Source organism: Gloeophyllum trabeum (assembly GCF_000344685.1).
Source record: "Gloeophyllum trabeum ATCC 11539 unplaced genomic scaffold GLOTRscaffold_00010, whole genome shotgun sequence".
NCBI classification, from domain to species: domain Eukaryota; kingdom Fungi; phylum Basidiomycota; class Agaricomycetes; order Gloeophyllales; family Gloeophyllaceae; genus Gloeophyllum; species Gloeophyllum trabeum.
This window is the reverse complement of record NW_006920419.1, coordinates 40761-66077: the sequence shown is the minus strand read 5'-3', so window position 1 is coordinate 66077 and position 25317 is coordinate 40761. Positions and strand designations below refer to the sequence as shown.

The window sequence follows — 25317 nt, the reverse complement described above, 5'->3', positions numbered from 1 at the left end:
GGCAAGGACCGTTCCCGAGTCCCGTGAACTTGTCCGAAATCGTCCGATGTCATTCGAGCTGGTATGTAGTATGTAGGTGATACACCGAGATCTAGAAACTTATATGCACTATGCGATACTTGACAATTATTTCTAGCGGACTGTCTGTTCCGTAGAGGAACACATAGAATCTGCGCACAGAAACGCAGAACAAGGTGACTAAGGAAAAAAATGCAGAGACGCGACCAGAGCGAACGAATGAGCGACGAATAATAATAACTCCCATTAACCCACATCCCAATACCCCCCAGCCCACTCAAGCCCTCTTCTCCCCAACGCTTCCTTCGCTGCTTGCCTCCGTCTTCCTCACATGCGTCATCGAATGGCGCGGCTCCCTCCCGCCGCTCGCAGCATTGTCCCCGTGCGCCTCTGCGTACACCCTTTGGCCACCGGGCCCGATCTCCGCCTCGAGCCCGACATAGTCGTACGCAAACTCGCCCATCTCCGCGTCGTCCACGCCGAGGATCTCCGTCTCCTCGTCGCAGCGCAGGCGGAGGAACCCGCCAGGGAAGTAGTGCATGAGCCAGAGGATGATCGTGGTCATGACGAACGAGTACCCGAGGCCCGCGCACGAGTCGGCGATCTGGTAGCCGAGCTGCACCCAGTGGTGGTCGAGCCACCCGCCTGGGATCTCGGTGAGCCCGTCGAAGCCAGCCACGGATGCTTGCGCGAACAAGCCGGTCAGGATCTGCAGTCCGTGTGTGTGAGTCCGAAGGTTCACAAATGGGGGTGCCAGGTACTTACGTTACCTACGACACCGCCGATCGCGTGCGAGGCGAAGATATCGAGACAATCGTCGTAGCCGAACAGGAACTTGAGCTGGGTGGCAAAATTGCACACTGTACCAGCCATGAAGCCGAAGAGGACCGCAGCGGGCGAGCCGACGTAGCCCGAGCCAGGCGTGATGGCGACGAGGCCGGAGATGGCGCCGGAGCAGAAACCAACGGCGGACCACTTGCGCTCGAGGCGATAATCCTGTACCGAAATTAGCGGTGAAAACGCGCGATGGGAGACCGAAACGTACCCAGAGCATCCAAGTCAGGCCGCCGACGCTTGCCGCCAAGTTGGTGACGATGCACGCCTGCACGGCACGCAAGTTCGCGCTCAACGCACTGCCGCCGTTGAATCCGAACCAGCCGAACCAGAGGAACACCGTGCCCAGAATCACGTAGCTCGTATTGTGCGGCTTGTACGCGAGGCGCTCCGTCCCGTAGCCCCTCCGCTTGCCGAGGTAGATGGAGATCGCGAGTGCGGCGGTACCGGACGAGATGTGCACGGGCGTGCCACCCGCAAAGTCGAGTCCGCCCATGACGAACGACCAGCCGTTGGCGTTCCACGTCCAGCACGCGATCGGATCGTACACAATGGTGCTCCAGATGAAGATGAATACGGCTACGGGGCCGAGCCGGCTGCGCTCGGCGACGGCGCCCACTGCGAGGATGGGCGTGATGGCGGCGAACATGAGCTGGAACACGCAGAAAGCGATGGACGGGATCCTTGTTGACCCGATACTGGGCTTCTCGAGCACGCCCTTCAGACCAAAGTACCGCAGGTCGCCAATGTAGGCTGAGCCGGTCTCGGAGAAGGCTAACGAGAAGCCCCAGAAGAACCATTGGAAGGAGACCACGGCCAGCGAGACCATAGATAGGTATATCATGGACAGCGCGTTTTTGCGTCGAAGCAGGCCGGAGTAGAAGAAGCCGACACCTGGAATCATGATCATGACAAGTGCCGTAGAGGCCAGCACCCAGGCAATGTCGCCTAGGTTGTATACAGAGGTCATGCCCGTCGAGGGGTCATACCAATTAATGTCGTTCGCTGTGAAGTAAAAGCATGTTCATTAGATACCGGACATTGGGCAGATAATAACAGAATCAGAATGGTGCGTGGACTCGATATTGGGTTGAAGATCATCGCCCGCCCTGTCACTTCCTCGCGGCAAGGGAAGTGCGCATTGACGGTACTCAGACTTGGCACGTCAACACCATTCCGGTACCTGAGCGGAAGACTTGGAAGGGCGTCTGCAAGCTCGACAACGGTTCCACCGCTTATTCTCGAAGACGACCCTTTAGCCACCCGCGGTGTATCATCGAATCCCTTCAAGACAGGAGTACTGGGTCTCCGTCAAGAATGAGCTGTCCACCGCCCTCTGTCCCGCTCCAACTCGCGGACGACCTGACCAGTGACCTCCCAACTGAGGGCTGTCAACACACGTCTGGAAGACGTCGGTCTCCGCCCTGAGAAGTGACAGCACACTCTTGATTCGACCTTCTGTCACCCGCCGTCTGCTGTAGAAGCCTTCTGAAAGAAGTCGTAAAGAACGAGCTGTCCAGCCCGTTCCCTCCGGAACCGAGAACAAATGGAAGAGTATTGAAATAAACACTCACAGGCGTCGTATGTAATGTTGACCATGGTGCCCGACTGACGCAAGACAGCGCAGAAAAGGTGTGCGGGCGGTCAAGCGACAAAGAGGACGTCGATGTCGAGAGGAAAGGGAAAGAACCCTGGCGCGTAACGATGATAAATACTGATGGGCCTCCTTCCACGCTGTCGCATCGTTGACAGACCGCTGCGTGCCAAGCGGTCCCGAAATGCGATGCTTTCGTTATCGCCCAATTGTAACGAGTATTCTTATCTTCGTTATGGGCGCCCCGGTCTCTTACCCGCCGCCAGAATTGCCTTTCCTAGCCTCCGTATCATGCAGGATCTTGATTCCCCCACGCCAGGAACAGACGGGACTCTCAGGAACATCGTACGGGAGTCCCGACATTGCTCCTGCTGATCATGAGCCCTTTGTGTGGCAGAAGGCAGTGAGACTTCGAATTCAAGTCGGACTTGCAGTTATCGCTCGGCAAGGAAAGTGGCGGGTGCGATTTCGGTGGCTTTGCCCCGCCACAATGCCGCGGGGCATGAATTTTCGGCATTTGCCATATGCAGATGCCTGAAAGTCGAGGCTGCTCACGAAAGGTTGGCTGTTATCAAGCTTTCATGCCTCTAGCTTGCCAAGCAGCTGCTACGACATGAAAAGCAATATGAATCACCAAGTCCAGAGTAGTAGCTCGGTACACTTTGCCACTGTGGTCACGCAAAGCCGGGATGCTCCAACGCGGGTCTTCGCCTTACGATCGTGCAGCCGTTATCTACGCTGCCTTGCCCCTTTCTTTCAGTCCTAACCTTGACAGGCATCACTTTTATACGGCGCGGCTGCTCGGCTTTATTCGGATTCACGGTTTGTTTTTGCTTCCACTACGACAACCGATCGTTGCTCAACATTCTCGCAAACAGACGCTGATAGGGAAATCGTATTCAAGGATAGGTAAAATGGATGCCGCCAACGACGAGATGATCGGTCTCGCATGGAGACCGGGACTCCATCGGGTGCCGTATCCTGTACATGTCTCCGTGACATCCCGAAACTCGAGCATGACGCGTCTTGAATCACCCAAACTCAAGACGCAGGGAATGAGAGGAAACGTCGCCTTGACGTGCCTCGTTCCTGCGTGTTATTAGGTGCTATTCCAAGATCGCGGAATACTCGCGGTCCTACCTCCCTTGGGCATGCTTCTTGACTTCTACGTACGTTTGAATCCGTTCCACCACTCCCGCAACGTGGCCTCTGTACATGTGAGAGACTGAACTTACTCACTGCCCTATAGTATATATAGCGGAAACGCATCTGCGTCTGACCGGTTAGAAAGAGTTGTCATCATCTAGTCTAGCCGTCTTGCTGTCGGCGTGCGGGAGTTTCTGGCGCCGCTGGACCTTCCCGAGCTATTCACGTCATCTCGAAAGTCGGACGAGCAGCGTGGCCGATGAGGTCCGCAGGGCTTAAAACCATAATTCATCTCGTCTCTGTATATCACTCCACGGTGGAGAAGTCGTCCCGACTGATACACGACATCGGTGTGTCTCATATTTTTCTACGTTGGAAATCGACTCGATCATATAACGCGCCTCTCGATCTCCGAGAATAGCGACAGGGGTGTAGGCTCAGCTGAGCATAAATCTGACCTAGTAACCCTCGAAACCGGTTACATTTGGTGAGCCTTCCTTCACACACGCCGGAGACACCTGCTCGATATTTCGAGGGCCTTTGATTCAGGGTGTGAACCCGACAGTGACGGTTGCGGCCATGCACTGGCAAGACTCCGCCGCTGGTACACGGCACCATATTCAGTAAGAAGCCTCGAGCGTGCAGCGCGCATGGACTGCGAGGCTCGAGCCTGCTGCAGATCGGATTTGTGACTTGTGCACCCGTGCAGTTGTCTCAGGTATGTTTAATGTATTTCCCCTATTCTTTGAGTCAAAGACGCCGTCGGATATCCATATCTGGGGCGGGGGACATATGGCAAAAGAACACAACGCACTACAGCTCTATCTCCTTGCATATTCTACGTATCTTTGACCCTTCCATATTTCAGCGGGCTATGCCAGCCGCAACAACATGTCACAAATATAGGACAGGTACGTACTACGTACGAGCCAGTAGAAGATTCTACTCCTTGCGTACGATGCCCAAGCAGGCAAACAGATACAGAACACATAGGCTAATGTATTTACTACCTTGAAGTGAATATCTACCTCGGGGTGGAATCCGGCCGTGTAGAGGCTCGTTCATGGCTTAAACAGCTACGATATCCTTGTCCTGGCTACGAAATCCTCTTCGTGACTATGATACATCTCTTCCGGACGCACTGATTTTTTCTCCGTACAATCCACATGACTACATAACAGGTATTGCCAGGGTAAAGAACAAAAGCCAGAACTGGCGTCGAATCAAGGGAGGTCACGTGATTTGCGTGCCACCTTTTTATGACAAGTTAAACGACATAATCGGATTCGACCAACTTTCGATTCAAATTGCTGCTTCGAAATACAACCTTGCGAGTTAATCTCCTGCTGGCCTCAGAACAGCGTGCTAGGACGTCACAAGTGAGGGACACGAAAGAGAGCAGGGACCTGAAACGCGACAGCCGTTACTTTGACGGTTGAGGCCCAGGAATCGGCCCCTGGTTGTAAACTTGCTTTGCGTGAGTGACCAGACCGTCCGATTCAAGTTCTATCATTTGCTATGAATTCTTCCATAACAGGCCTACGACTTACATGGAAGAATACCCGGTTTCACAGCCCGATAACTCGAGCACGGTAGTTATACCAGCGGTGCATCTACTACCTGCGGAACTGCTTTCGCAAGTGTTTGAAGAGTTGCTCGATCAGCGAGACTCCTTCGAATATCAACTTGGACCGTGTTTCACGCCTCTCGTCCTTAGCCAGGTCTGTCATTTGTGGAGGCGATGTGCCTGTTCCACTCCGAAGCTCTGGCGCCGTATACACGTCTCGGGTAACGTCTATGGTCGTCCCCTGCGGACGCTTGGTGGCTTTAGTAATTTGATGGAATCATTCATGGCTCGAGCCTCTGGGCATACAATACAGCTATCCTTTGAGCTATTCAGCAAGCTGCCCATGGATAGCAAGGAATACACCGATTCATGGAGGTTCTATATGGCCCGTTCTCAGTCCCTGATGTTCGAGGATGCGGCAGATCTCTTGCAGTTGTTCTTCCACTCCCCATTTCAGCAACCTCTGCTGGAGGATTTGTCCATATGGTGTAGTGGTGACGAGTTTACTGACATCCTGCCCTGTATCATTGCCCCATCACTGCACCATCTCGTTGTCTCGTCATTCCCTCGTCCCAATGGCAATAACCAATCTCTTATTTTGTCTGTGCTATCTCTGTTGGAAATATCCGGGTGCCGATTGGAAGTATTGGACCTCGAGTGTATCGATATTATCAGGGACGGGGATGAACTTTACCAGCTGCTCAAAGCCGTCCCGTCTCTGGTTTCCCTTACTCTGCGTGGTGCATACAATGTCCCTCCGACTGCCATTGGCCATCTTCTATGGCCACTTGTGCATAGGGAAGATCAGTCCAGCCAGTACCTTGTTCCTCTTCTGCGCCGATTATCTCTCAGCTTGGAATTGGTGGTGGCAGATGATCACATGGACCGGGATGTAACAAACATTCTTCATCTCCGGCAGTCCTCGGAGTTTTCTATGGCCAGTCTTGAGTGGGCTGTGATAACTGTTGACGAATGGGATGAGCGGGAATGGCAGTGGGAGGTTAGGCCTGGCACCGAGGGTATCATCAAGACTGGCCAGGCATTGGCTTCAGACAGCTTCACTCCCTGACTCAAGCGGGATCAAGCACTCTCTATTGTATCGCAATATCTGGATTAGATTGGAGAGTTGTTTCGGAAGAGGTTAAATACTCTTGCCATTGATGATCCCAAATGTATGACGAATGGAACAATATAGCTGTCACTGATGATCACTACCGCGTAGATTCTGATGAGCGTCAAGAACTCTACGTTTGCGAACGAGATCCTACGCTGCTCTTGAGCACGCGAGACGCTCGTGCAAATAACGACTGAAAGGAAGCTCAGAAGTCTGCTTCTGTTATTCAGGAGGGAGACATTAATCATCATAAGACACGAGACGGGGAATCCACCTTGACGTGATGTCTTACTCAGATGGATACCTGCGTAACTGCACGAACCGATGCGAGAATAGAAGATCCTGCGGTCATCGCAGCTTCAACACCTTCCAGATATCTATAGAGATCGCACCTCCCAAGGGGCGGCGTTCAACCATTGCGTCGGGACGCCCAACGCAATGGTTGGATGCCGCCAAGAGACACTTTACTGAACGGCCCGCAAGCCTCGAGTCCGACGAATTGACGAACATATACCGACTGACAGCAGTACCAGTGGACGTTGTATAGTGCGTGCCACATCTACTCCGCAAATTGATTCCCTGGTGAAGGTACGAGGACCACCTTATTCAGGTGGCTTACTTATTAAGGGCGGATCATCATTCAGGAACAGAGCAGGATTCCATAGACCCTAGCAGTTAGACAGATGTATAGGAGCCGACTCATAATGGACAAGTACACAAGTGCCAGATGAGGGAGGCAAGGTCAATTTAGCGGGCAATAATGCGGAGAGGACCATCTCCCCTTTCCGGCTCGTCGTTGAATGAACAGTCCAGTGGCAGAAAGTACGCGACGAGGCTGTAGCAACCCCAGCAGAAGCTGAATCGCAGAAGGGCTCTTCGAGTTCTATGTTTGTCGGCGTCTGGCACGGTCACGCCCAGAATAAGTTTCGGATCTTCCACTGCGTTATACTCAATCCATGTTCCCTGCCCAGTGGCCCTGGGAGCATAGGGCCCAGATGTAGGCTAAATCCAGGAGCGCCTCTGCAGCGAAAAGCGCGCAAAGTGGAATGCGAGGGGACCGGCGTATGCCGAGTGGCCCATTACGCCTCGGGAATTCCCGGCTTCTTTCCCCGCAACACATGGCCGGGGTTCTCTTTACACTCGCCCAGATCCCGCGACTCGAGCAGCCTTTGGATCAGGCCAGCCGCTGGCCCAGGCTGTCTGACAGACGACGGCGGCGACGATATAAAGCACAGCGAGCTCGACGCGCGCCCTTTTATTTTCCCCCGCAGAACCCTGACAGAGCTGGGAACGCACGTCGGAGTCGGACAAACACAATCACTGCTGCTTCTGGTACGTTGTGTTCGCTACGATTCCATAACCCGGGGCGTATGACTGACTGCTGCCCCACACCTAGCCTGCTTCTACATATAGACGTCAAGTTCCCCCCCTTACACGCCCGGCTCCAACCTCTCCCGCTCGCCTCGCACGATCAGGTCCCTGCGTTACTGTACTCAGGCTGCTGCTGCCGACTGCGACGACGATGAGCGACACAGCTGCAGCGTCGGCCGTGCCCGGCCATATCGACCTCGAGCTCCCGCGCCCCGGGACGGCGTCGTCGATGCCGCCGTACCTGCGCGAGGCGGAGCCGCACCATTACCGCCGGATCGACGTGCTGGGGACGGCGCCGGCGTCCGCGCGGACGTCGTTCACGAAGGTCAACGAGACGCGCCCGGGGTCGGTGTCGGAGGCGGAGGGGGTCGTGGATGTGAATACCCAGGGGGAGGGGCAGGAGGGGGAGACGGAGCAGGAGCAGGAGCAGGCGCAGGAGGCCGTGCCGCAGACGCCCAAGTGCTCGATCACGTTCTTGCTGGTATCGGGGAAGAGGAGGCAGATGTCGTTCGAGCCGGAGACGACGGTCGGGCGGGTGAAGGAGCTGGTGTGGAATGCGTGGCCTAACGGTGGGGTCTGGAACAGAGTTACGAGTACTCGTTGCTGACGCCAATTTAGACTCGGAATGGAACGACGAGCGTCCGCCGGCGCCGTCATTCCTACGGATACTCCATCTGGGAAAGATACTCCAAGACGACGATACCTTAGCCAGTGCGTACCCTCCCAATCCACCCCATCCTCATATTAAATATCACTCATTTTCTCACCTCATATGTAGAGCTCAATTTTCCCGCATCAACCCCCTCCTCCTCGGGCGAGCAAGTCCCCTCAACGATCGTGCACCTCTCCATCCGGCCGTACGCCCAGCCCAGCGAGGACGAGACGCTCAAAAAGAAGGGCCGGCGGAGACGGCGGGGCACGGATACGACCTCGGGGGACGGTGCAGAGGGCGAGGACGACGGCGCCGGGTGCTGCAGGTGCATCATCTGCTGATGAGGCGAGTCGGCCTCTTTCATTGTTGCACTCTGACTGCATGCTCATGCACAGCGCCTGATTCAGCCTGGGTTTTCTTCGGGTTCCGGTTGCGTGTGTGTTTTGCTTCCGCCCAGACGATCTTCCCTTTCATTCCCGATTGCATGTTCCCCCTGTCCGTGGATTGCTTTCCCGACATCTGTTTGTTTGTTTGCTTTACGACTACTCCAGGATCCCCCGCGTAATCTATGCTTTACCCGTGTACATCAGGTTCTATATCCGCATCTCGAGATATCCTATCCTATCCAATCCTATTCCATTCTCTTCGCAGGATGGAGTTCATGATAACGTCGACTGCGTGGGTTGGGACCCTGTTTCGTGTCTTCCGATACTGGCCTGTGGCTTGTATTACATTGGTATATGCGCTCGGGGGGTGCTCAGGGTGCGTATAATCCCGTTGACTGAACCTTGAACCCTAGGCGTGCGGATCCGGACGAGAAGCCGTGGCGTCCGAGGCTCTCTAGCAGCCCTCCTCTTGCAGGAGGAGCAGTCGCTGTCGGTCGTCGTACAGTATGGTCTGTGGCCTGCTTTCTACAGGACTTGAGCTCCTTGACTTTGCAAATGTAGGAGAGCGACAGCGCTGGAGTGAAAACAGCGAGAACGGAACCGGACGCGTGCGAGGTGCGCGCCACAGAGGACTCTAAATCGGAAGACATGAACCCGACTGTGTCTGAGTCGCAAGCCAAGGTATGTCAACTCGCGTTGTCCCTGCGAAATTCATCGTTGCAGCGGGTTATATTGCCTGGTTGCCCGGATTCAGGAAAAAAAGTCAGAGAAGAAGCAGAGAAAGGCCAGGAAAGCAAATGCCGCGTCTGCAGAATTCGAAGCCGATGCATCAGCGAGCGACGGAGGGCCGCAGCAACCCCCCTCGTCGTCCAAGGTATGTAAATTCCTGTGCTGTTTCTTCTTCCATCGCCGCCGGCTGCATCCCGGTCAAGCCCCAGATGACATGGTACTTTTGCGGGATGAAAGTCGACCCCGCGTCGCCGCACGCGCGGCTGCTCGACCCGTTCACGGACGCGGCGCACCGGGAGATGCGCGCACGCTCGGACGGGTTCGTGCCGACGACATGGGAGGCCTGCGGGCCGCTCGTCCAGGCGGCGAAGGCGGACTATGGGAGTAACCCCTTCCACAAGGAGTTGCGCAAGTATAAGTGCATTGTGATCCCGGAGAAGATCGCGGGCGGGGTGAACGTGGTGATGAGCAACCTGGGGGTGTCCATGCCGCTGAAGGAGGGTGCGTGGCGTGCTGATGGTATGGTGGTGTTGCGCAGGGAGCGTGATGTTCTTGCCGGCGGTGGATATGCCCCCGGATGTGTTTACGAATGGAAACGCGGATCCGGTGGCGCATTTCTTCGTGAAAGACCCGGAGACGCGCGTGTCTGCTGCGATGTGTTACTGGGAGCGCGTAGAGGGGGTGTTCCTGCCGCAGTAGCTTTTCTCAATGGTGGTGCGCTCAGCGTCTTTTAGGCCATTAAATGCCGCGTGCAAAGCAATTCATTGTTCCGCGAGCATATTTCAGAGATCGCAGATATAAGCAGCTCCTGTGGCAGAATCCGCATTCGCATGTCCCAGACACCACTTACGCTGCTCACAAACGTGGATTTTACCCCCCCCCCTCCAGGCTCCAGCTGAGCAGTCAAGGTACGGATCGTCAGAATGTCTCCCAGGCAGTTCAACAAGTCGATCCAATAGTGAACTCATTCGACTGCGTCTTCCACTTCCAACTTGATTGTCAGCAACTGGAGATGGCCGGGCGTTCCGACTCTTCAGAGTACTCCGATATATGTACCATCTCGACGTCGGTCTTGGTAAGTCCGGGTATCCAGATTCCCAATGCCATCGAGGACCGCGTCTGGAGAAATGGACAAGCCTATAACAGCAACCCTCTGGACATGGCTGACTCGGACCATCAGGTAGGTAGTGCTACCGCCATCGCTGAATACGTGGCTACGGCCGCGAGTCAGACAGCGGATCCGATGTTACAGGATGCGAAAGCAGACTTGGGAAGTCGGTGCCTCTCCGAGCCGTATTTGCCACAAGACTGTATAGTCTCTGACAGTATCCTACTTCGCCCCCACCATCCCAAACACCGTCAATCAGAGACAACCCGGCGGCGGCGGTAGGCATATCTCGGGATTCACAATTCGTGTCACTGGCCTTGGGGCCGTCATCGGCTAACTATGAGACTCGCGTCATGGCGCATAGAGTATTGCAGCTCACGCTGCAATACTCTCCTAAGTACCTTTGGGGCCATGAAGTCCTCGACGGCATCGTGACATTATTCGAATCAGCTTCGGTCCCTCAGTCGATGTGAGAATACAGGACAGTATGCACGTGGGTCGTACTTACTACTCGGATTCCAACACCCTGACTATATCTTCCATCCCAGGTCTGGCACGCCACTCCAGAGCAGGCCTGTCGAAGGAACCGGCGACGTGTATATCGACTGTTTCGAGCTTCGCGATGGCGCACTCCCCCCTCAGCCTGAGGGCAAGCACATGTGACAGGTTCTCCTCATCAACGCAGTCCTCGATGTCGCGGGTCACTAAGCGGATGTCTAGCTTCTCGAGACGCGGGACTGGAAACTGACTAGTCGCGGGGTCCCGACGGACGAGCGCGCCAAGGATTTCATCCAAACGAGTCCCAGAGACCAATGCCCCAACAATGGACAGGGAAGCCAATGAAGGGACTGCCTTGAGTATATTGTAAAGTTCCTGCTCCGACTCAAAGACATTGAAGCAGGCGATGTATAGCTTTTGAAGACGTTTGCCCGACACCGCAAGCATAGCAGCGAGGGATACTACGAGAGGCGCACCGGGGGAAGGCGATGGAGCCGTGACGCTCAGATTTCGCAGTTTCGGCGCGATGATTGCGGGCAGGACGGTAATGAACCAGTCGCATCGGAATGTTAGCTCTACCTCCTCCAGATTTGGAAACGACGTAACGGGCATTTGAGATTCGTCGTAGTCAATGAAGTGCAAGGCCAGGGACTTGAGTGAGCTGCGTTGCTCCCGAAGGAGTCGAATGATGGACTGGTTGAGGTCTACCACCCCCAGGGAGAGACCGGTGAGCTGAGAAGCAGAAATACCAATGTCAAGCGAATCGCTGGAATGAAGACGGGGCAGGAACAGACTTTTGAGCCGCGGAGTCCGAATGCCCGTGAGAGATAAGATAGGGCCAGCTCATGTACGACTACTATCACGTGACTATTTTTGTCACACTTGGCGGGGAAAGCACGAAGTCGGTCTTATAACTTTGAGCACAGGTAGAAAACCACAGATGTTTTTTATAAGAATCAAAGATACAGTACATACAAACAGTTCCTATAAAAAACATTTGAGGATCTCGACCCATGGAAATTATAATAAGCTCGACAGTGGTGATTTCTATCGATGATCTCCTCGATTTCCTTACACTGACCTGCCATATATAGGCAAAGCACGTGATTGTCACGGTGTGACCAAGGTAGTCGTGTATGGACTGGCCCTATCTTACCGAGATGAGGGGGGAGTGGAAGTCATTCACGTAGTGCATAGCTATAGCTTCGAGAAACGGTAGTTCGGTCGTGGTCTGGAAGAGCAGCTGCAAAATCTGCGTCGTTCCTTTGAGCCGCAACAATTTGCAACGGGAGATACATGTTCTCCAGGTTTTCAGGCATTCTCGGACACCCTCAGGAGGTACTATGTCCAGATCCAGGGAAACCTCCATGGGATATGTTCCCGAGCGAGCGATACACAGTTCCATTAGGCTTGCCGTGGCCTTGTGCTCTGGTAGAATGCGTAATTCGGTAGCTTTATCCAAGGCGGGGAGGGTCATAGGGAGGTTGTGATGAGTGATGGCCACATCGCACCAGAGTATTGAGGTAGAACACGCGCACTGCCTCCAGCGACGGCAGACATGTGTTAGAATTAATGGCATAAATTGTGGTCCCAACCTATTTTCGCCAGGCGCTTGCATTCCACGCACGTCCACGAATACTTTGGAGAGCAATTCGACGGGTAGGCAATGCACCGCTGGCACTTCCATGGAAACAGCACTTTTTGGCGAGTGTTTTTCAGTTGACTGCGAAGAGCTCTGGTTACTCTAACACATTCGAAGCGTATCGCAGTTGATCCACTTACCAGGGGAAGGGCGTCGCAATTATTTACTCGTGGGTGCTAAAAACAAAGGTGCGCCTACTGACGTGCATAAGTATTGGATTATCCCCCGGGCCGAGCGGCCGGATGGTACCTACGGTGCGTTACGCCTGATCTCAGCGGGTCGTCACTCCATAGTAAGACGGGATGCCTCCGCAGCTGAAGAAATCATGATACTGTACACCCTTGAGGAACAGCTCAAGCGGAAATGCCAAAACTAACGCCCGATATCATTAATGCAGCCGCAAGTCTTCTGACCGTCTGTTCCGCCGCGCGCAATCTCCGGAAGCTTGAAGTGTTGTCTTCTGCAGCCGAGACTCGACTGCGATTCCAAGTATTCGCGACCAATGCTCATTCTCCCGACGTAATATTTATCGGGCAGAACACCCGTAGCCGCCTCAATAACCTGATAAATGTGGTATTTATGGATTTGTACAGTTCCTGTACATCCGAGTCCTGCGGCGCTGTACGTCTGTGCACGGATTACCTGAATCCTCGGCTGGTGGTTTGCAGGGCGGTATTAATGTGAGTGAATTATTTAGTGCTCACTCTTGATCGAAGTGGAACCCCCTGATGATACCTTCCGTCCATGGTGTGACATGCCAGCCTAGCGCTGGCCCTTCGCCGTACATCCCACTACTAATCATCTGTATGCCAACCAATTCCAGTTTCGCGACAGCGTACTCGGCCTTGCCCCGGGCATCCCGACGTAGCGGCTTGACAGCGCGACTTCCGAGGTAGGACATCTATACATATCTAAAAAATGTTGCACCTGAGACGACCACAAGGATTTTTCGTTCGCTCATCGGTCCATACAGTTACGCAGGTATTCCCCCTGAGTAATACATCTCGATGAGGTACGATTCCCGTTTCCTGATGATTAATTTCTCTTCATTAATAACAGAAGCAGACGGCTGGATGCCCGTCATTAGAGCCGCAAGCGTCTCACGTTCTATCGCAGAGAACCCACATGACGTCGTCTGCAAATGGAGAGTTGCTGATTCTCATGTATACCCTACAGCCCGACTGTGCACCTGGAGATGACATGCGGCACGAAATCGTACGGTATATTATCCATTTCACAATCAGGAATATACCGGAGTATCCTAACGTTTGATGCACCTACAGTCGTAGACACAGTGGTTTGGCTGAATAAATAGCACGCCGCTCAAGCGGAATCGCTGACCCGGGGACCAACCGGGGACAGTGACAGCTCTCAATAGAAGCATCTGGTGGTTCGACTTATGACATACGCCACCCAGCCCGATTGTCGAGCACACTACCCTCTGCGCCCCGGCTGTCTACGCCGAATGGCATCTCGCGGCAGAGAATATTTGGCGCAGCGTAGGCTTGGGATTACTGCGGATCTATAGGTATCCTACGGATAGTGCCAGTGGGAGCTAACGACACGCAGATGACCATCCCCGCAAGCTAGTCAGCCCCGCCAAAGGTACAGATATCCAGGCAGATGCACAGATAGTTGCGGCAGTACTATGTCCCCTCGAAGTCAAATTTTCTCCCATTTCCACTTGGGGTTACAGATTCTTCCCGTTGGCGATTACTAGGTCAGTTCCTCTGTTTGTACGAGAGAGGAACGTGCGTTTGGCACGTTCGAGACTGCTCGCATCTAACGTAGAACACAACGGCGACAGGAACTTCCACACAGCGACACGTACACCGCAGCTCTATGGCGGTCCGCAACGTTACAGAGGATACTGCATCACACGGTGAGTTATGCCTGGCGCAACGCGGATTTTTGCTGAGGCGGAATGCCTCCGTAGGTGCAGAAACCACTGATACACCTATCGAGCAGAGAAGCTCAGGTGGGAACGTCGAAAGGAACGCTAGGGCGTCGATCAGTCAGTATCCTGGTAGTCTCCTCCGTCGTTCGGATTTTAGTGGGATCTCCGGAAGCTCAAATGTCGTTTTCTGCAGGTTGGACTTGACACCAAATTCTCGACACGCGCACCGATGGCCGTGGTCCATCACGAGATGCTCACTCCCGGCGACCCTCTCGGCGCCGTCGCATGCGACGAAATGTTCATAGACGACGACCCCCTAGCCATCTCAATAACATGGCCAGCTGGTGTACAAAAATCTATACAGCCGGCCGTCCATACCACCGAGTGCGATAGCAGGCCCGCACCTGCGATAAGCCACAATGTGAGAAGTGGCGGTAATGTCATCGGGGCTACTAATTAGAACGCTGTCGCTGCTCGCACTAGTTGCATCGGTGAAGAGGTACAGGTGCTGACATCACGTTATGATCTCATGGCTGAGTAACTGCAGTCAGACTGATACGACGTCTCAGACGATGAATAATTAATGATAAAAGTTCCAGATCATATAACGCGGTGAAGGTGTTGATACCTGATTATCCTTACCCTTGCCGATCTCGCGAGCTATGTCATGAAGTTCCCAAGAATGCTATAACAACGGTCAGCATACGTCTCCGCATCCTGGAACAACGAATCTTTTTCCCTGTTCAACCGTGAGCTTGCAGGGCGGTACAGTGAGTGGATAGAACTCACTCTTCGTCGAAGTGGAACCCCCTGATGATACCTTCGATCCACGGCCTGACGTGCCAGCCTGACGCTGGCCCCTCAGGCATCCCACTACTGATCTGCACGTCAACCCTTTCCAGTTTCGCCACAGCGTATTCAGCCTTCCGCCGGAGGTCAAGCACCTCTGACAAGCCTTCGTCATCCGCGCACCCGTCTATAGCGGCCGTCTCTATGTTGATGAATAGCTTCTCTAGATGCGGGACGGGGAACTGGTTCGACGCTGGGTCTCTGCGGACAAGAGCGCGCAGGACTTCGTCCAGCGGGGAGTCCCAAAAAAGTACCCCCTGTATCGAGAGAAAGACCAACGACGGAACCGCCTTCAGTATTCCATACAATTCCTCCTCGTGTTCGATGACATCACAGGATTGAATGATTAAGTGCTCAAGCTGACTACCTGACGCAGCAAGCATAGTCGGGAGGACCACGCTGAGAGGCGGGGAAACAGAGTTGTGTGCGGTGCTGACGTGTAGGGTTCGCAAGGCCGGTGCAATGAACTTGGGCAGGACGACGTCATACCCACGGCTCCCAAAGGATAGACTGGCTTTTTCAAGAACCGGAAAGGTGATGGGAGGCATCTGAGACATATCGATACTCCCCGGCGACAAGGCCAGGGACCTTAGCGAACTGCATTGCGCTTCGAGGAGTTGGACAGTGGATGAGTCGAACGCCATTAACATAAGGAATAGTTCAGTGAGCTGACATGGAGGAATGCTAATAGCAGCGGAATCTTTGAGGCCCAAGCTGTATAGGATGAAGAAAGTAAGCCGTGGCGTCAGCATGATCGTGGGGGCGGCAGTGTTGGAGGTGTTAATGAAGGCCAGAGACTCGAGCACGGGCAGCTCCATTGGGTTCGGGAATATCATGCACAGCATCGCCGGTGTCAGTTCAAGCCGCATAGAGCTGCAGCGGACAAAGCATGCTCTCCAAATTTGCAGGCATTCATTGAAGCCCTTTAACAACTCTATGTCGTAGGACAGAGTCAGGGAAATGCGCATCGGTAGGGTTCCCGACCGAGCAAGACACAGTTCCGCCAGACTTGTTGAGGATCGGAATCTTCGGAGAATGCACACCTTTGAAGGAATCTCGGCGATAGAGCTGGGGTCACGATCTTCAGTGACGGCTATGTCATGCCACAGTTCCGGGATTGAGCAGGCGCATTGTCTCCAGCGTTGACAAACGTGTGTCAGAATGAAGGGCATAAACTCTCGCCCAAGCTCCTTCCCCTCGAGTTGCAGGTTCAAGAATATCTTCGAGAGCAACTCCATAGGCAGGTTGTGCACCGGTGTTTCAGGCGCCAACTCGACACATTTTGCGGTAGGAATGTTGGCCTGCGCTGACTGAAATGCGCCCTCGTCACTCTCAGCATGGAGTAAAACATTAAGCAACTGGTTCACATACCGACATGACAGCTTCACCGGTCATGGCTGCAAGAGATCGCAATGTCAGACAAGATCACTCCGGGTCCCACCTGCAGCCGGTGTCCTCGACGTTCAGTGAAACCGCTGTTGCTGAGGGACAGAATACTTAAGCTAGCTGGCACTATGGCAGTGGTACGCCGCGTTGCTATCGTTACTACAACGTCCTTGCAATACAGTCCGTTCGGACGTCCGTGACACATGCCGTTCCTGACTGAGAGCCATGCCACAAGTTCAGTCGACTCTGTAGAGCTTGCTAGACTTACTCACATTAATATTTGCAAAAGGCCCTGATATAGTGCGTCGAAGCTTCGAAGCCTCTTCTGGCCGTCACTCCAGACTCCAGATGAAGGACATTTAGTTTTTCCCGTCATTCATACCTTTGGTAGTGCAATCCGTCATGTGCTGTCCAAGGTTTTGGCTATGAACGATCTCTGCGAAGACGTAGTTGTCGTCTGTAGCAAGACAACAAAGGCTCACTCAGCACGTCTTCCGGGACAATGCAAAGATAGTAGATTACCTGTAGCAAGACAACAAAGGCTACAGGATACATGTAAGCAAACGGTAAACAAACGACAGGGTATGGCGCGCGTCTCACCTCACTCAGCACGTCTTCCGGGACAATGCAAAGATGAGGTTGGCGTACGAGACGCGCGCGGTACTTGTATGCTATGATACGTCTAGGAACAAAGATAACGATACCGTTGATATGAGTTTATCATAAGTCTAATAAGTGGAAATATCAAATAACGAGCGTTGCTGAGGTGAATCGTATGGAACTGTCAACAAGATACGATAGTCCAGAAAAGGCAAATGTCAGTTGCGAGGAATCCGGGCGCGTTTGTCTCTCCAACACAAGGCTGTCCGACGTGCGTTTGGCGTGCGCAGCAACCTAACTCAACCCGTAGGCATGGGGACATGTACAGCCTCGAACTGCCCCCGACCGGGCAGTCCATCTGCTTATAGCTCAGCGCTGAGTTGCTGGTCCTTGAACTCACTCAGGTATGCTACAGAATCCCATATGTAACAATTCTACGCTCACAGAACACATGACGACAATTCCACTATGACTTTTACACTGGGAGAGTGAAGGGTAGTATTTCCCGCTCCAGCCTCGCGGGGTGAGGCCATTGAACCGCCTAGCACGAGCTGTTTTGGGCTTCTGCGTGCATCGAGGAAGAGGCAATTCCTCTTTCTGATTGTTCCTTGACCAATGTTATAGTGTACCTTACAATGCGGCAGCCAGCACGCGTCAACCTGGGAGCTTATTATACGGTCCTCGTCCTCAAGTACTTCGTCATACGACTCCGCGCAGCTTCTGAATCGGTGCGATCAATCTGGGCGGAATGATATCGAACCAGTCGCCGTCAATTGACTACCGGGCCTCCTCTAAATTCTGGAACGTTAGTCCCGGGGATTGAGATAGGTTGCAGCCAAGGAGGTGCAAGCTCAGAGACGTGAGTGAGCAGGCATTGTTTCTCCAGGAATTGCATGATAGACGTATTGAGGTGTATTGAGTTCAGGGAAAGTTTAGTGAGCTGAGACGGAGAAATGTCAATGTCAAGGAGATCACTGTCATATAGGCGGACTGACAAGCTAGCAGTCCCATTCTCAACTTGAAAGCTATGGCATGAATATAAATATTACATGAAGACAAGCACCACTCGGTTATTGCTATCAGAAAGTATACAGTGGGTTGCAGTCTCGCAGAGGGCAACATACAGCAGTAATGTCTCAAGTCCGCAGGTGCGCTGATCATGCAACATCATAACCTCCGTCCTTCCGATAGTTCTCATAGGTCCTATTGTCAAGCATCTCCTTCAACCTCTGTATTTCGTCAGCATACTTCTGTGCCTCGTTTATCGACTTGGCGCTAGCCTTAGCTTGCATCAGGTTTGAGATTCTTCGCTCTACTTCTTTCCGTAGATCCTCGAGATCCTCCAAGTCTTGCCGCATCTTCATGAATGCTGATCTCATCTCGACTGCGACTGCCAGACGCGAATGCCCCCTTTCCACGACATACCATTTCGCCATCCCGGAAAAGCTGGATGGAAGCCGTAAAACCCACATCTTGCCATAATCCGAGCATCCCACTGCCTGTACTCCACAATGGTTGGCGTACCTGACCATCTGATGGGCCTGTGAGATGGTACCTCGTATGCCGGTATTTGACTTCTTATCTACTACAGCTTTTGCGGATTTCGAAAGTTGCCCTAGTATCGGAATGTTGTTATCTGCTATGACTTTGATTAGATCAGGTTGGATATATCCGCGTCTCTATGGATGATATTATTATCTGGGACCATTCTAGCAGCTGCTTGCATACCTTCATCTCAACTATGAATGCTCCTTTCCGACATTCTAGGGCACCCAATATGTTTATATCCCAGTATTTGTTGAACTAGGCGCTGACTTAGCTGCCAGGTTCTACAACGTACCAGAACGTACCGGAACCCTCTGGAATATTCTGGTATATTCCATTATTGTACAAGGGCACGGAGCTCATGTGGGTCAGTGCCATCATAGGTGGAGCTCAGTAGGATTATAGATATTCCACGTAGCTTAGTCAGCCTATGGGCCACAGTGTATATAAACCCTGCAGCTCTGCTGCCTAATGACAAGGGTCGTTTATACGAGCTTTACCAGTAGCTACAGCATCCACTCAATACAGGTGAGTTGTGTAGGGTGCACTGTGCGTGCTGCTGCCTCCATAACTCTTCATCAGTATTGACTATTGCCAAGGTACTTGTTGGTTCCCTGGCATTCTGGGATATCATCGTCTAGCGTTTTGGCCAATGCTTCATCAGGTTATGAGCCCAAGCAGGCAGCTTGCATCTGCACGGTAACTCGCTGCAGCGCGTTGCGCCTCGCTCACCTGTACATCGCCCTATGCGCCCTCACAGGCTGCAGTGTGGCTTGATGCGTGATCATCGCCGTAGGCACTGTTATCAGCAGCCATCAGGCTTGATGATCAATCCTGGGGTAACTCCCTGATGGAGCCAACAGCATGGAGCAGTGTGCCCTTATTGGGCTGCATAGCTTCACTGATACTGATGAGATCTCAATACAGATTTCAGATCTCTCAATCGCTCCTCAAACAATGTCGAACAACTTGATTGCTGTTGTCCCCATCCTCGACGGCTCGAACTGGTCGCTCTGGTCCCAACAGATGAAGGCGTACCTCATGTCCCAAGGCCTTTGGGGGCATTGTGACGGTACAATTATTATGCCTGACCCTGTTGTAACCACCTCCAAGGATGGCAGTACCAGTGAAGATACCTCTGCATGAGACGCCTGGAGACTGAATGATACCAAGACCATCGGTACAATTCGTCTTCAATGCTCCCCTGCCGTTGCCACCCTTATTCAAGACAAGACAATGGCTAAAGAAACCTGGAAGGAGCTCAGCTTCACGTATGGTATCTCATCTCTTGCCTCCATCTATAATGAACTGCGTGGGGCGTTAACTACCAGGATCCCGGCTGATCAACATCCTGCTCCCGCCTTCGCCAAGATCACCAAGCATTTTAATGCTTTGGCTTCTGAGAGCCAGACCATCCCTAACTGTCTTCAGGGACTGATCTGCCTCAATGCGCTCCCTCCTCGGTATGACTCTGTTGTTCAAGTCTTAGTCCAGGGATCGACATCGACGATGGGCTGTCGTCACTGCCTGGGAGCAATCCCAGTACAAGAAGACAACACAGCTAGGTGCACATAAGATTTCGGTGGTGAAGCGTAAGCCGGGTGATCCTTCCTTTTATTCGCAGCAGCAGCAGCGCCCTCAGGGCAGCAGCGGCAATGCGCGAGATGGGAAAAGGCGCCCTTATCGCGGCAAGCGCGCAGGCAAGAAGCGTCAAGGGCAAAACCACGATCACCACCATGCCCATGGCGTCTTGATCGCCTCGACCGTCTCCCTTCCTCCTCCGACCATCGCTCACATCCTCGACATCGCGCCTACTGGCAGCAAGACTCGGACGGTCAAAGAGCAAGGTCCGTTCCACCTGCCTCCTTCGGCAGATACTAGTCACTACCACAACAAGCGGATCAAGAAAGCCTTCAAGCTCGCGTGGGACCTCGACATAAGTCCCACTGAAGAGGATATCAAAGTCTTGGACGCTCTTGTCGGGCAAGTCGACCCGAACCCGGATGTTGACATGGAGGACGCTGACTCCATCGCCTCCAGCCGCGCGTCCAAGCGCACTCGCTTTGAAGGAGCTGCTCGCGCGGATGATGCTGCGGACAGCGACCACGACGACAACCAGTCTATCGACTGGGGTAGTGACAAGGACGTCTCGGTGACGAGGAAGACCTGGACCGCACTATCGCAGAGGCTGCTGGCTTCGACCAGAATGCCTTTATTGACGAGCACTACTCATACGTGCCATCTTCCCCTTTACAGGACTCCACTGACGCGCCATCACAGTTAGGGCAGCATAGTGTAGATCTTAATCTGAGTCCTGTAACATTGGCATTAATATATTGCACTCATGCGCAAACCTATGCTGCGTGTGCAAAATGTAAAGGGAAAGATAAGGCACAACAGGGTAACACCTGGATCCTTGACTCGGGGGCCTCTCGGCATTTTACTTATGACATGAGTGACTTCATTGACTTTGAGGAATTTAAGCAACCTGCAACCGCGTCTACCATGAACGGGTTTGCACAAATACTTGGTTTTGGTACGACTGTCCTGAATTATTATATCAAGGACGTCGGGAACATAACCACTCGGTTATTTCCAGTATACTATACACCTGACCTGAATATTCGCCTCATGTCACTCGGAGTATTACTCCAGGATAAATTGAAAGTGTCTGGCAATGACCGACACATAAGTCTATACGAAAAGGGATTGCGCAAACCTCTATTCAGGTTTTTACCGCGGCAACCTGGCGACACTATCTACAGTGTCAGTACAATTCCTGCACCGGATGCGTACTCTATATTCCCAACGATCTATGCGGTCGATTATGGGATTATGCACTGTCGCATGGGACACCCCTCTAAGGAAGTCCTGAGGCAAGCTAGGGAACACACCAAAGGTTTCCCCACCAATCTGGAGTTTCCTTCGGAAGACCCAGTATGCCCTGGATACGCGGAAGGCAAAATGCCTTCTAAGGCTTTCCCGCCATCCACTCTACGCGCGAAAGAACCATTTGAGTTAATTCATTCTGATCTTAAGACATTCCCCATAGACTCCTACCATAAGTATCGGTACACAATCGTCTTCTTTGACGACTACACCTCCTATGGATGGGTCATGCATATGCGCTCCAAGGGTGCTGCAATTGCTAAGACTCATCAATTCCTAGCCTACGTACAAAATCAATATGGCAGGAAAATTAAGGAGTGGATGTCTGATGCAGGGGGAGAGTATAAATCTGAAGCATTCATCGAGATGCTCAGAGATGAGGGCATAAAAATCTGACAAAGCGCACCTTATGCACACCAACAGAATGGTCGCGCTGAGCGCTTTATTCGGACTATAATGGACAAAGCGCAGTCAATGCGGCTAGAGTCCTGCTCACCTCCATCTTGGTGGGAATTTGCGGTAGACCATGCTGTTCACGTCTACAACCGGACCCCTTTGAAGCACCATCAATGGCAGACTCCTTATGAGGTCCTGAACAAGGAAGCTCCCGACATCAAGCACTTACGTGTCTTTGGATGCGGAGCGTATGTCTACCTGCCTAAGGAAACCAGACCCAATAAGTTATCGCCTAAAGCTGAGCTGATGACTTACATTGGTGTCGCTGATGGCAGCCATGGCTTCAAGTTCATGCGCACCAATAATAGTGTAGTCACCCAGCCTACTGCGCTGCTTGACGAAGCTATGTTCCCTAAATGCTCTAATACAAAGCGACGGGCAAGCACTAGGCTGCAAAGTGCACCTAAACCAGAAAATTCTGATGATGACTGGATCACCGATGACGATGAGCCAGACTCACGTCCTCCTCCTAACTCCCAAAAGGGGTGAGGCCAGGATCGTGATGACGAACCTGCGCAGCCTGAGGCGCGAGAGCCTGAGAACCCACCTTCTCCACCTCCGGGGGATCCTGCGCCACAAGATGAGCCGCGGAGACCGGTGAGAGAAAGGAAACCAGTAACTCGCCCGGGTAATATCTACGGTGAATCGCGGAATCCCGTAGAAACCTATCGCGAGATTGAGTCAGACAAGAAGTGGAAGGATTTAGTTGGCGAAAAACCTAAGACGTCTCGCATACCTCGCCAGTCCAAGCAGAAGCAACAGGTTCCCGGACCTAGCTCTGCCCCTCCACCTCGCGACCCTCCTGCTCAATCCCCGGGTGCTTCACATGAGCCAGTCGCTCCTGAAGCCTCTGACCAGCAGTCTGAACATGACGCTGATGAGTTACTTCTGGCACAGCTATGCCGGGAAGGGGGAGTACCATTAATTAATTACCTGCTTCTGAAGGCTATTTCGCCTGAGGCAGATGATCCAGACATGTCCAATGTCAGAGAATGGACGTACCGCAATATCATTCACTTACCACCAGAGAAGCAGAAGGAATGGAGAGCTGCTTGCCACGAAGAATTGGATGCACTTCGTTGGTGCAGAGTCTTCGACTTGGTTGACCGCCCTAAAGGGCATAAAGTCATAAAATGTCGCTGGGTATTTGACGTCAAATCAGATGGACGTCACAAAGCGAGATTAGTTGCTAAAGGCTTCTCACAGGTTGAAGGTATAGACTTCGACCAAATATTCTCACCAGTTGTGCGCTTTGAGACAGTGCGCCTTATGCTCGCGCTATGTCCATGATCAGATTGTATATATGTACCAAATTACATTGACTTATGACTTTGGTGTTCTCTTGTATGAGATTATGTCGGTTATATGAACTTATCCAGAACTTATCCACCCGTTATCTTCATTATATGGCCCTAGAGCCAATTATGCAAAATTATGTCTAATTTGCCAGGGAGGGTTTTCCTGATGAGATTTTTGCACACCGAGTCTCAAGTCATCTCAAGATGCATGTGTCCCACTGGGACAATGCCCTTCCTAAACCTATCATTGTCAGCCGTTTGCGCGGATGAATTTGTCCAATCCAATGCAGTGGATGAACTGGTGCGGCGAGGCGTTCAATGCGCCCTTGACCTCCGATATCCATAGGATATTTATGGGTCCACAGTAATCCCCTGCCTATTTTGCGTCAAATGTTCTGTTGGAGGTGTACCGCTCGATAATAATACTCACTTGCTTAAGTACGGCGCTGCGCGGCACGCCGGAGTCCGATTCCCTTCCGCTTGACCGGTGATAAGCCTCAGGATCATCTGACCCCCGAAAATGCGGACTCAGCACATCGTACAAGCCCTCCGGAGCTTATTCGACACAGCACTCACACGCCTCTAGGCTTCTATGGGCTCTAAAGAATTGCTCTATTTAGCTCCGGACTTCCTAGCATCCTGGAGGCGTACACGGACCCATTCCGCGATTTATCTCCGCAAACGCGAGCTCCAGGGTGACTTAACCAAGGCGACTTCTAGATGAATTAGCTCCAGGGCCGCGGGCACTTCTATCGAGGGGCATCGTCCTCATGCCCACCCTCCAGCACTCATTCCCCCTCATTTCCGTCAAGATAGCGAAGGTGCGGACGTATACGAGTCACCATGAGGTCAGCATCAGTCAGCAAGCGGCCGGAGGTAATTAGCACGTGACCGGCGCATTGCACGGAGTGATGGGAATGCTTGGATCAGGTGGCAGAGCGTCAAGGTGACCTCTAGGGGTTCGGACGAGCAAGTAGGAGTGCAAGGAAGTCGTATGGTGCATGGTATAGCGGCGGCAAGTGCTGAGCAATCCTGTGGGTAGCAGCGGTTATTTGTTATTTATCTCCGGACGGTCGCAAAGCCATTCCTGTAGTATAAATTGTACAAAGTAGCGTACAGAAAAACAAGTTTCAACTTCACCATCTCAGAGAATTAGTGTTACGATCTCAGCGACCCGAGAAGTTCGAAAGCGCCGAACTTAGCGAATTATAACCGACCCTAGCTTTGCCAATAGGCCTGACTCGTAGAGTGAATTATCTCCGCCATCGATTCAATTAGCTCCGGTGAGCCTCACATAGCGAAATAAAATTAAACAAGTCTTTCTAGCGTTTCTTACTTCCGTGGGCCCGAACCTACACTCGGTTCCGTGGTTTGCGACTTTGTTTGCGACTTTCTGGAGATAAATACTCCGGAGCGTCCCTTAGTGTTTGTTTCAGGCGTTAAGGTTTTTGTTTTATTTTTCTAGGTCTTCCTACGGACTACCCTACGGCGTCTTACTCCTCCTTTCCCCCTCGAACTATTAAATACCCTTCAGTTGTCTCGGACCACCTTCACCCATATCACGGGGTTTAGGTTTATTTCTTTTGGTCCTTGGTGATTGTTGTGTGTCTGTGCATATCACTGTTCCTAGAGCTCTGGAGAGCGAGCAGTTGAACGTAGAACCACTGCCGGAGAACAACATGTACATCAAGAAAGCTCATTTTGAGCGGCCACATTTCGGCCGGCCTGACGGCCGCCT

At 52.7% G+C, this 25317-nt stretch overlaps 7 protein-coding genes across 7 annotated transcripts; 3 read left to right on the top strand and 4 right to left on the bottom strand.

Moving 5' to 3' along the window:
• Positions 1-31: 31 nt before the first annotated feature.
• Positions 32-2535, bottom strand: GLOTRDRAFT_62999 (ammonium transporter). Its single transcript, XM_007869576.1, has 4 exons — positions 2427-2535; positions 1064-1857; positions 784-1014; positions 32-727 (listed from the first exon to the last, which is right to left on the bottom strand). Exons 1-4 carry the CDS (start codon positions 2449-2451, stop codon positions 296-298), a joined length of 1482 nt encoding a protein of 493 aa, XP_007867767.1. The 5' UTR covers positions 2452-2535; the 3' UTR covers positions 32-295.
• A 2607-nt stretch (positions 2536-5142) lies between these two features.
• Positions 5143-6228, top strand: GLOTRDRAFT_94681 (uncharacterized protein; the record flags this gene model as incomplete). The annotated part of the gene is made up of 2 exons (XM_007869575.1): positions 5143-5313; positions 5356-6228. The coding sequence occupies 2 exons, from the start codon at positions 5143-5145 to the stop codon at positions 6226-6228; spliced, it is 1044 nt and encodes a 347-aa protein (XP_007867766.1).
• A 1205-nt stretch (positions 6229-7433) lies between these two features.
• Positions 7434-8971, bottom strand: GLOTRDRAFT_100599 (uncharacterized protein). The gene is made up of 6 exons (XM_007869574.1): positions 8704-8971; positions 8412-8641; positions 8242-8347; positions 7913-8207; positions 7670-7885; positions 7434-7605 (listed from the first exon to the last, which is right to left on the bottom strand). The coding sequence occupies exons 2-5, from the start codon at positions 8625-8627 to the stop codon at positions 7690-7692; spliced, it is 813 nt and encodes a 270-aa protein (XP_007867765.1). The 5' UTR covers positions 8628-8641; positions 8704-8971; the 3' UTR covers positions 7434-7605; positions 7670-7689.
• A 1473-nt stretch (positions 8972-10444) lies between these two features.
• GLOTRDRAFT_94679 (uncharacterized protein) lies at positions 10445-13560 on the bottom strand (the record flags this gene model as incomplete). Its single annotated transcript, XM_007869573.1, has 9 exons — positions 10445-10625; positions 11028-11749; positions 12204-12554; positions 12645-12761; positions 12800-12835; positions 12862-12908; positions 13037-13220; positions 13262-13286; positions 13364-13560. The coding sequence occupies 9 exons, from the start codon at positions 13558-13560 to the stop codon at positions 10445-10447; spliced, it is 1860 nt and encodes a 619-aa protein (XP_007867764.1).
• A 1656-nt stretch (positions 13561-15216) lies between these two features.
• On the bottom strand, positions 15217-16800 carry GLOTRDRAFT_94678 (uncharacterized protein; the record flags this gene model as incomplete). The annotated part of the gene is made up of 4 exons (XM_007869572.1): positions 15217-15295; positions 15346-16328; positions 16449-16715; positions 16777-16800. The coding sequence occupies 4 exons, from the start codon at positions 16798-16800 to the stop codon at positions 15217-15219; spliced, it is 1353 nt and encodes a 450-aa protein (XP_007867763.1).
• A 3093-nt stretch (positions 16801-19893) lies between these two features.
• Positions 19894-20511, top strand: GLOTRDRAFT_44965 (uncharacterized protein; the record flags this gene model as incomplete). The annotated part of the gene is made up of 3 exons (XM_007869526.1): positions 19894-20062; positions 20084-20255; positions 20343-20511. The coding sequence occupies 3 exons, from the start codon at positions 19894-19896 to the stop codon at positions 20509-20511; spliced, it is 510 nt and encodes a 169-aa protein (XP_007867717.1).
• A 1770-nt stretch (positions 20512-22281) lies between these two features.
• On the top strand, positions 22282-22770 carry GLOTRDRAFT_130754 (uncharacterized protein; the record flags this gene model as incomplete). The annotated part of the gene is made up of 1 exon (XM_007869571.1): positions 22282-22770. The coding sequence occupies one exon, from the start codon at positions 22282-22284 to the stop codon at positions 22768-22770; it is 489 nt and encodes a 162-aa protein (XP_007867762.1).
• Between the last annotated feature and the right edge of the window lie 2547 nt (positions 22771-25317).